Source organism: Pyrus communis, chromosome 2 (assembly GCF_963583255.1).
Source record: "Pyrus communis chromosome 2, drPyrComm1.1, whole genome shotgun sequence".
NCBI lineage: Eukaryota > Viridiplantae > Streptophyta > Magnoliopsida > Rosales > Rosaceae > Pyrus > Pyrus communis.
Window position 1 is genome coordinate 15,725,301 of NC_084804.1, and position 10,116 is coordinate 15,735,416.

At 39.4% G+C, this 10,116-nt stretch overlaps 1 protein-coding gene across 1 annotated transcript; it reads left to right on the top strand.

Annotated features, from left to right (window-relative positions):
* The first annotated feature begins 136 nt into the window (after positions 1-136).
* Positions 137-3,652, top strand: LOC137726478 (isocitrate dehydrogenase [NAD] regulatory subunit 1, mitochondrial-like). Its single transcript, XM_068465415.1, has 4 exons — positions 137-778; positions 854-1,093; positions 2,828-2,906; positions 3,142-3,652. Exons 1-4 carry the CDS (start codon positions 251-253, stop codon positions 3,414-3,416), a joined length of 1,122 nt encoding a protein of 373 aa, XP_068321516.1. The 5' UTR covers positions 137-250; the 3' UTR covers positions 3,417-3,652.
* The last annotated feature ends 6,464 nt before the right edge of the window (positions 3,653-10,116 follow it).

A 10,116-nucleotide genomic window follows, 5' to 3' on the forward strand; every position in this document is an offset into this window, starting at 1 on the left:
CAACAAATTTAGGCATGTACCCTTCAAAAAAGGAGCACTGAAATTATTAGGACAATAAGACAAGTCAAACCTAGTCCACCCAGAAATGCGAACGTGGCATTATTGCAAAAAAGTCCTCCAACGTCCTCATATTTTCCGATTCCCCTCCCTAGTCATTCACCCGCTCAACTTCAACTCCTCTGCAGCTAAACCCTTCGCAAATCCGACAACCTACTCCGTCCAGAAAAACCCAAAATCCTAACCCTCAGCCATGGCCCGCCGGACCCTCCCGATCTTTAAAAACCTCACGTACCGCCTCACGCCGGCACCATTTCTTCCCAAACCCCTCCCGAACACCCGATCCGTCACCTACATGCCCCGACCCGGCGATGGTGCCCCTCGGCCCGTAACCCTGATACCCGGCGATGGAATCGGTCCGCTCGTAACCAACGCCGTCGAGCAAGTCATGGAAGCGATGCACGCCCCCGTGTACTTCGAGCGCTACGACGTCCACGGCGACATGAAGCGGGTCCCGCCGGAGGTGATCGAGTCGATCCGGAAAAACAATGTGTGCTTGAAGGGCGGGCTGAAGACTCCGGTGGGCGGCGGCGTGAGCTCGCTCAACGTGCAGCTGAGAAAAGAGCTCGACCTTTACGCTTCGCTAGTAAACTGCTTCAACCTACCCGGCCTCCCCACCCGCCACGAGAACGTGGACATTGTCGTAATTAGAGAGAACACCGAGGGTGAATACGCCGGGCTCGAGCACGAGGTCGTCCCTGGCGTCGTTGAGAGCCTCAAGGTAATCAAAAACCCAAAGTTCAATCTTTCGCTCTGCAGTTTTGTGAAAATTGGGAATTGATTGTGAATGTGTTAGGTGATCACCAAGTTCTGCTCGGAGCGAATCGCCAAGTACGCTTTCGAGTATGCCTATTTGAACAACAGGAAGAAGGTGACTGCTGTGCACAAAGCCAACATTATGAAGCTGGCTGATGGGTTGTTCTTGGAGTCCTGCAGAGAGGTTGCTACAAAGTACCCAAGTATTAATTACAATGAAATCATCGTGGACAATTGCTGTATGCAACTTGTTTCGAAGCCCGAGCAATTTGATGTGATGGTAATGCGACTTCAGCTCAGAATTCTGTTTTGTGAATATGGTTTTTATATTTGGAGTGTGGATGTGTTCGTGGCATGATTAAAGTTTTATTTTTTGCTTTGACTAAGTGTGGATAATTTGGTTTAATTTTGGACTTGGTCTGACATCGGTTACTAGGATTTTGTTTGGCAGATGTAGACGCCTAGTGATTAGGAGTTTGTTTAGTAACAAATTCTGTCCTTCTCTCTTGTATTTAAGAGCTTGGAATAACTAATAAGACGTTAGTTCAAAAATGCTTTGGAATGGACTTGCTGCCTAGATGGGGCGGCTGCCAAGGAATTTAATTTTCATCTCACCCTGTTCTATTTTCCTTTTAGGCTTTAGCAAAGGAATCTTGAACTTGGGTTGATTCGATTTTAAGCAAAGTTCAGGTTTCTTGGAATGATGATCTGCGACTAGGAATTATTGGAAATACTTGGTTGACTGCAGTTGACTGGATTGTGATGAATTTGCAATTACTGGTATTCGCCTTTAAATATTATTTGGCTGTTGAAATGATGCCAATGTGAAAAGTTTCGAGCTTTGGAGTTTCTGTGATCTGAATTGTGAATTTGTGAGATGTATCTATGATTTGAATTGTGAAAACCATTTCTAATGTTTAGTCAAGAAGTGGTTCTATTCTTATCTTCTTATATGCTTCAGATCGGGTTTGACCCGTAATACAAAGGCTGGATATAAGATGAATTATTAGGTGCTTGTGACATGTCAGAATCGTCTGTTGAGAATCTTGCAAAGGTTCATACGCCAACCGATGATGCAAATTAGACATTCTCTTTTACTATTAGTTTTGATTTGAAGAAATTATGTATTTTAAGTGGAGAATTACTTCACAGCTTGGGCTTGTTAACCTTATTGGTGCCTAAAAAGTCAAGACTGGCCAGCATTGAGCTACACTTTGGGCTAGTAGCTCTTGTAGGTATTATGCTATTGTGATAACCTATGAAGAAGTAAAAGAGTAAATGGAAAAGAGTATGAGAGTTTAAAACCTGTGAGTCACATCAAAACATTGACTGAGTTTTTCGAGTCTGATGTCTATGTGGAGTGGATGTGGTAGGTCGAGAAGTAAGCATAGAAAGATAGTAATGCTCTATTTAAAGCCGGGAAAAGAAGAACAATCTGGATGCGCTCAAGTGAAATATCAGCCTGGATTCATATAGTCGAATAAAACACGAATAGTGCGATAGTCTGTTCATACCTTGTTTCCTAATGTGAATTCCTAGTTCTGCTGTTTTAACTTGGATCAAAATCTTGTGTTTCTAATGAGTTTGCTTCTTGTTTCATATGTTGATCATGAACTCGGTTTTTTCTGTTCCTTGGGAGCTGGTGGGAAGGGTAAATTGAATCTAGGACTTGGTATTTGCCCTTGTAATCTGGGTTCCAAATGGGAAGTATCCTTTCCACAAAATGGTAAGACTGTTCATGTGGCACTTCCCAGACCCCACACTGGCAAAAGGCTCTGTTTATTGGATCATCTTGCATTTGAGAAAACGTATTTATCTGGGCCCAACCCTCAGCTTCGGATGCTTCATGCTTGCTCTTCATTTTAGCCAAAAGACCTATCTATGTTGTTGAGCTAAAAATGAGTTGTCTATTGAAATTTAAAATAGATGTTTGCCTGGTTTCGAACTTCACAGTTGGTTATATGTGCTACTTTTTTTCCTGTCCCATTTACAGAGGTTGTCTCATGTCTTGCAGGTCACTCCCAATCTTTATGGAAATCTAGTGGCAAATACGGCAGCTGGTATTGCTGGAGGCACTGGTGTCATGCCAGGAGGTAGAAACTCTTGTTTAATTTAATTGATTAAATTATGCTGCCAGGCCTTGCAAATTTTATATCGATTGTTGAAGTTGTGTTTTTTTATTAACACCGTCATGATATATCTACTTCACCCCTTGATAGAAGAAAGATCATTTGCTAGCTTTAAGCGCTGAAGCCCACTTATAATATATCTTGTTCTTGTAGTCGGTTTCTTCTAAACAGTGCCTCATTATCTCTTTGGTAACTACAGGAAATGTGGGTGCTGATCACGCTGTTTTTGAGCAAGGTGCTTCGGCAGGAAATGTCGGAAATGAAAAGTTGTGGGAGCAAAAGAAGGCCAATCCAGTTGCTTTGCTTCTATCATCAGCAATGATGTTGAGGCATCTCCAGTTTCCTTCATTTGCTGATCGACTTGAAACAGCGGTGAAGCGAGTAATATTAGAAGGCAAGTATCGGACAAAAGATCTCGGAGGAGTCAGCACTACCCAAGAGGTCGTTGATGCTGTAATTGGTAAACTGGACTGATTGACGGGGAACATGTCAATTGCGTTTACCTGGGCTATACTTCGGACTGTTGATTACCCACCGTTGTCACGTGGTCTGGTTTATAATGGTTTCTTCTACACTGTTGGTAGGTTATCCTACATCTGTCGATATGCGATATTTTTTTTTTTCACCCTATTCGGGAATAATCGGAATTGATCCTAATAGCGATTCAGTAATAAAGAATATGCAAGAGTCCCACCGTTTAAAGTTTCTGATTTGATGAGATTGGGTTATGTGGCCTGAGATTGGGTTAAGCATAGTACAGCTATCAGTAACCTGGGGACGGTTTGATTAACATCATACAGAATTCTACTGTTAAGGCTAATGCCTCAAATCGTATTGTAAACGATGGAAGGCGCCTTCGTAGGCGAAGGCAGACAACCGTTCGGGAGATACAGTAGGTTCCCTTGAATCATTGGAAGCCATCTGAAAATGAAACCAAAGAAACTAACAGAATGACGAGAAGCTCTCTCAGTTCTTTTCAGCTACCAGGGGGCGCTTGGATTCAGAGAAGCATATGCAAGTAGATCCACATTGTTTTCAAACAAGGATGTCCTTTCTTCGGTTAGACGCAACCGTGCTTCTATTCCTCTGCAATCTCTTTTGATACACCAAAACAAACGTATTCTTAGGCAAAGGCACCGGCAAACCTGCACTGGCATGTGCATCCAAAACTGTTTGCGTTACCATTTCTTGTTAAAGATCAACACCAGCCTATTAAACCCAGCCCAAGGTCAGGTGCAAAGGAACTAGATTGTTCTAGTTCAAACATGCATGAGATTATTCTAGAAGATTCTAGCAAGCAATCACCGACATGTGGCACCGACAAGACATGAAGTGACAACCAAATAAGAAGTATCTTAGAATAGTGTGTGGTGTGACATAAAGTAAGGAATCTATGTGTTGTAAAGTATAAGTATGACTAAAGTAAAGTGTGATGAGTTATAAAAGGAGATTCCCTCTCATTGTTGTAGTGATCCTGTTGTAAAATGATCGTACTGGAAAGAAAGTTTATGGGTAAGGGAGTCTATGAGCGAACATAGAAGAGGCTTAATAAGCTTGTGATTGAAAAGTTCCTGATGCTGACATGAATGAGGCTTGTGTGGGAATCCAACAGCTTCTAAGAAGGCATATTCTGTGTATAGTAGATATGGAGGCACTAGTATCTACTAACGCAGTGATTACAACTGGGCCTTCATTTGGTGGAGTTATTATCAGGCAAAGGCGTGGCCTGAATGAATCTCCGGGATTGTAAGTTGCCTGGATGGGAAAGACTGCTTCTTCATCAGAGTCATCTGATGACTGTAATAAGTCATCAGATGACTCTGATGAAGAAGAAAGAAAACTTCTGCTTGAATGTTGTGCTGATGTTCCAAATAAGTTATGGGAATGAGAACATCATTTCGCAAAGCTTCCATACAAGCAAGGATGGAAAATGCCTCACCAGACCATCACATCCAGAAATGCCTAATGACGAAGAGCTATGCAAGGAAGAGATCAACTCCCTGTTGCAATTAGGGTTGATCAGACCAACCAAGTCCCCCTGGGCAAGTTAGGCATTCTACATATATATTGAAATGTTCCCATCTTCTCTATGTCAGACTATAATAAGTTGTCATCAGGCTGAGCATGAGGCGCTTCTCAAAAATAGATAAGACCAAAATTCTGCACTTACCTGGGACGATATAAATCGATGAATTTTACCCTTCAAGTCAGTTCTTTGAGCTCAACATGTTCTGTGCTACCTTGAACAGTAGTATATATATGAAAGTGTTATAACTTGCTTGACTTTGGAAAAATACTGGTTGTCAATGAAACTCTTAGGCTGAGTAACGCTATGCTAGGCTTGTTTCGTAAAGCAGTGAAAGATATCCCAGTAAAGGGTAAGTCCTCAATTTCAAATCGGTTAGGCCCTTTGTTAATTCATACATAAAAGTACTCGTAATGCTTTGAAGGATACACAATACCAGCTGGCTAGACGATTTTGCTTGTTACCCATGCTCTTCATTTAACTTCTAACACATTCAAGGATCACTTGGAGTTCAATCCATGGCGTTGGAAGGTATCCGTCTTTCAAAGTATACCAGTGACTTTTTTTCAAATAACTTTCATTTTTGGGAGAACCTGATCACGATCACAAAGCTATCTGACACCGAACTTTGTTTATGCATATTTATGTTTTGTATGGAATTAGAACCTTGAAAAATCCTATCAAGAAATTGGTGTAGTTGCCAGGGAACTGACCTAAGGCTCATTACATGGGTTGGATCGAAAGCTTAAGGGAACTGACATTGCACAACCACTACTATTACTAAAAAAAGTATATATGAAAAAAGAAATGAAAAAGAAAAAAAATTCGAAAAGAACAAAAAAATACATCAAGATAGTATGTGTAGAAGTATTAAATAAAGAGGACGAAAGGTAGAGATTTTAATCGAGTTTTCTTAACTATGTTGGTTCACTTTACACCAAAAGAAGTTCATGAATCTTTTTTTGGAATCTTAACGAAACACTCATGGTACTATTCACTTTTAACGTTAAGGATATTTTTACCTTGAAAAGTCACTCTTAGTACTATTCACTTATACATTTATTTTGTCATTTTCATTAAAATAAAAGTTTTTGAGGATTTTTCGTTAGTTTTCCTTTGTTTTTTTTTTTTTTTTTTCTTTTCCCTAATTGATTATGTATGGCTTAGACTTTGTGGTGGGATTGGTTGGAACTTTTGAAATGATGTTCTAATTTTTAACATTTTCCATGGCTTGCGACTTGAAGGTGAAAATTGTCTTACTCAAGTTTTGTTTAAGTTTGTAGTTTGTTAGTTTTTAATTTGTTTTTCAATTTTGTTTTACTTGAGGACAAGCAACAAGCTAAGTTTGGGGTATTTTGATGAGTCGATTTTATACTTTATATTTTACCCAAATCTTAGTTATAATTTGTTGGTTATTTTGGTATAACTTTGTTATGTATTTTTAATATAGGACATTCGACTTTCTCTTGAGCAAAAAGTGATCAAACGGATGAATTTTGGAGTGATTCTAATTGGAGGATGTTCGTGAGTGTTTTAAGATGATTGTATCAAAATTCCAGATTTTTCTACCAAGCCGTTTGACCGTGGCAATGAAATAAATGTCTAGCGCGTAACTTTCCCAAATTGACGTTTCTGGACGTTTTGGGTATTTTGAAGGTCAAGATGGTATATTTTGAGGAAGATTCCTTCTGAGGATTTGTTAGGAACGTCTCAAGCTTTAAAAAGAGATATTTTGGGACCAAATTGAAGTAGATTTGGTTGGTCAAAAGATGGATTTTCTCTACAGTCCGAATTCCAGTTTAAATAGAAAACTTTTTATTTCCTTATTATCTTATTCTATTATGTTTCTTAGTTTTTAGAAGACCTTTTCTAGTAAGGATTTTATTTTTTAGTGGAATAAATAAGGCTTTTTTAGTCATTAGGGTTTAGGAGAAGGGGGAGAGAAGAACGTATTATTTTGGAGAATTTTAGACCTTTTACCTACAAGATGTTTTATATCCATGTTTTTAATAATATTTTGTTTTATTTCCTAATTAACTTATTCTATTATGTTTCTTAGTTTTTATAAGACGTTTTCTAGTATGGATTTTATTTTGTAGTGATATAAATAAGGCTTTTTAGCCATTAGGGTTTAGGAGAAGAGGGAGAGAAGAGCGCATTATTTTGGAGAATTTCAGACTTTTTACTTACAAAATGTTTTAATCCATGTTTTTAATAATATTTTGTTTTATGATTATTCATAACTAGTTTCGTTTGCTAGGGTGAGACCACAAGCCTTAGCAAGAATATGTAATTTCTTTTCAATTTACTTATGATATTATCCATGCAGGTTTTGAGTTATTAATCACCGATTCACAGTGTTCATACTATCTAAGTGTTTTAGTGATTGGCCAGTATTAGGATATTTAGAAAAGTAATTTGATGCAATTTTGGCGAAGGGCTGTCCCTGAAATTGACTAAGACTTCTTGTGGTTAATATGTGTAACTTCTTAGGATGGACGACACGTCTTAAGGGTTATATGGTTTTTCAAAAGGTTTTCACAAAACTTAATGAGTCTTGCATGTTCACATTTGATCTGGACATCACGGATGGGTTGCATGTTAGATATACGTTCTATGTTGGAGGTTACAAGTAGGATGGAGGTTACAAGTAGGATATATATTAGGAAAGCCTAACCTTCAAATATGCATAGGTAATTCATAAGTAATTGTAAGAACTACGTATGATTGTTAAGGTGATGGCATAATTCTAGTGCTTAAATAGATTTTCAAAATATTTTCTTTTGTTTTATTTTTATTTTTATAAATTATCCATTTTCCTTATCAGGATCGAGACTAACAAGAATGGTTGGGACAACAAACATCCATTTGGTTTGTTTTTTAGATACCCGTATTAACCATCGAAGACTGTTGAAGTGACTAATTCTTGTGGTTCACTCGATAAATTTCTACCTCTCCATCTCTGAGATGTTTGGATTTTTCAAAACTCCATGGACATCCCATTATTTTCGTATCCGTAATAGTGCGAAAAGAAGGCCAACTCCAAGTTGTTCAAGAATAGTGGCGTTGACTTTCTTGACCCTTTGCCTTAGGATCAGTCACTGTGCAAAACTACCTTACTTGAGCTGCTATACTATGATAACCTTGTACTCTTGCAAGTATTTTTAAGTATTTTTATTCTTACTTTTGCAGGTGGTAAAAATCATATTTGGAAATATGTTGTCAACATTTACAAATATTACGATTACAAATAAAATAAATACCAGTGCCTCCCATAACCTAGCTCATTGTTCATCTTACTTGTCTCCTCCAATCCTTGTTTCTTAGCTATTCTCTTCTGAGTGTCTCAAGATGTATCTCTACAACAATTAGCCTAACCCTTCCGCTTCGCCTCTTCAGTTCATTCTCCAAAGCATCCACATCCTCTCTCAATTTTTTGACTCGTCCCGCTCTTTCCATAAACTGCTTTTACTCAAAGCGGATAGAACATGCGGTTCCAACCATCCTAAGAAAATCTGAAGAAGTCGAGCACCTCCCATAAAAGTTGAAGGCGTTCACAGGCATCCTTGGTCATTTCATTGACCATTGTTGTCTTCAGAGAGTGTAGGACTTCTTGTAGACATTGAAATTTATGTTGACCAATGTATTAAAATTACAACCTTTATTCATTTCACCAACCTCACACACTTATTTCACCTACATCACACACTCATTTCACCTACAACTTCCACTTACTTCACCAACCTCACACACTTATTTCACCTACATCACACACTTACTTCACCTACCAACTCCATTTATTTCACCTATAACATCCACTCACTTCACCAAAAAAATGGATTGTGGTGATTCACTCTCAAAGCCTATAAATAGGCTTCTCCATCAAGAGAAAAAAGGGAAAGGAATTTACATCACACCAAAACCTTGAAGCTTTGGAACTCTAAAGCTCTCAAGCAAATCCCGAAGGATTAAGAAAACTCTCTTCGTTCTTCGTCAAATCCTCCTTCAAGATCAAGCCCCGATGGCCCTTGAAGAACTTCCACCAACTCAAGATCAAGCCCCGATGGCCTTTGAAGAACTTCCACCAACTCAAGATCAAGCCCCAACGGCCATTTGGATCAACAACCTCAACAAATCCACACATCCAATCGTTCTTCAAGATTAAGCCCAAAAGCCCTTGAAGGTCCGCTCATCCATCAACCTTCAAGATCAAGCGCAAAAGCCCTTAAAGAAATCTGCACAACCATTATTCAAGATCAAGCCCAAAAGCCCCCTTCAAGATCCATTCATCAACTGTTCATCCCTAGATCAAGCCCCGACGACCCTTTGGATCAACAGCTCATCCACAAACCCACACCTTACGAAGATAGAATCAGAGGACCAAATTACAAAGAGATTGTAACCCCAACATCATTAATATAAAATATTATTTTTGTACACGTATTCTTGTTTCAGGAAAGTTCATGTTTACAAATTTGGCATGCCTGGTGGGACCTCTCTACTTCTCATCTCTATCCTCAAATCATCGAAAAACACAAATGGCATCAAGAAAGGATCAAGCTGTTCCCGCAATCAAAGTGAAGAACAAGAACATCATCGCCGCAAGTGGTGATATTTCTTGCATCAAAACCCGAAGTAAGGCAAAAGCTCTTTTTGCCGCAGCTTCCGCCCCTGCATTAACTCTGTCAAAGGAACAAGAGCACCTGAGGCACGAGCTTGTGATCACTCTAGCCTTGCTAAGGGCGCCAAGAGGGGAGAGCCCGAGAAAATACTCAGAGTCCCTACTCTCCGATGCTGATTCGAGCGACAGTACAACCATGCAAGTCATGACCACTGGAGCAACTTCAATAGAGGAGCAACTAGCTCAGATGAATGAAGCAATCCCAAAGCTCACACGGACTGTGGAAGAGAAGGACTTGCAGATCGCTGCACTCGTCAACCAACTAAATTCGTGGCCCGACGTGAAAGTCGACCCAAATGTTGGTCTATTAAAGAAAGAAGTCAACGAAGAAGATGAGCCTCCAAAGGAGAAAGTCAAAGAGAAGCTGAAGCTAGACCAAGCAACGGCGTTCATGGGATCTCTCTCTATCCAGCAGCTACAGGAGATGATCGCAAGCACCATCAAGACACAATATGAAGGAAGCTCAC

Bases quoted from the DNA above. Each gene is read 5' to 3' on its own strand.
- LOC137726478 (XM_068465415.1), top strand. From the start codon at position 251: ATGGCCCGCCGGACCCTCCCGATCTTTAAAAACCTCACGTACCGCCTC. The intron at 779-853 runs GTAATCAAAAAC...TGAATGTGTTAG, and splicing joins GCGTCGTTGAGAGCCTCAAG to GTGATCACCAAGTTCTGCTC. The intron at 2,907-3,141 runs GTAGAAACTCTT...TGGTAACTACAG, and splicing joins CACTGGTGTCATGCCAGGAG to GAAATGTGGGTGCTGATCAC.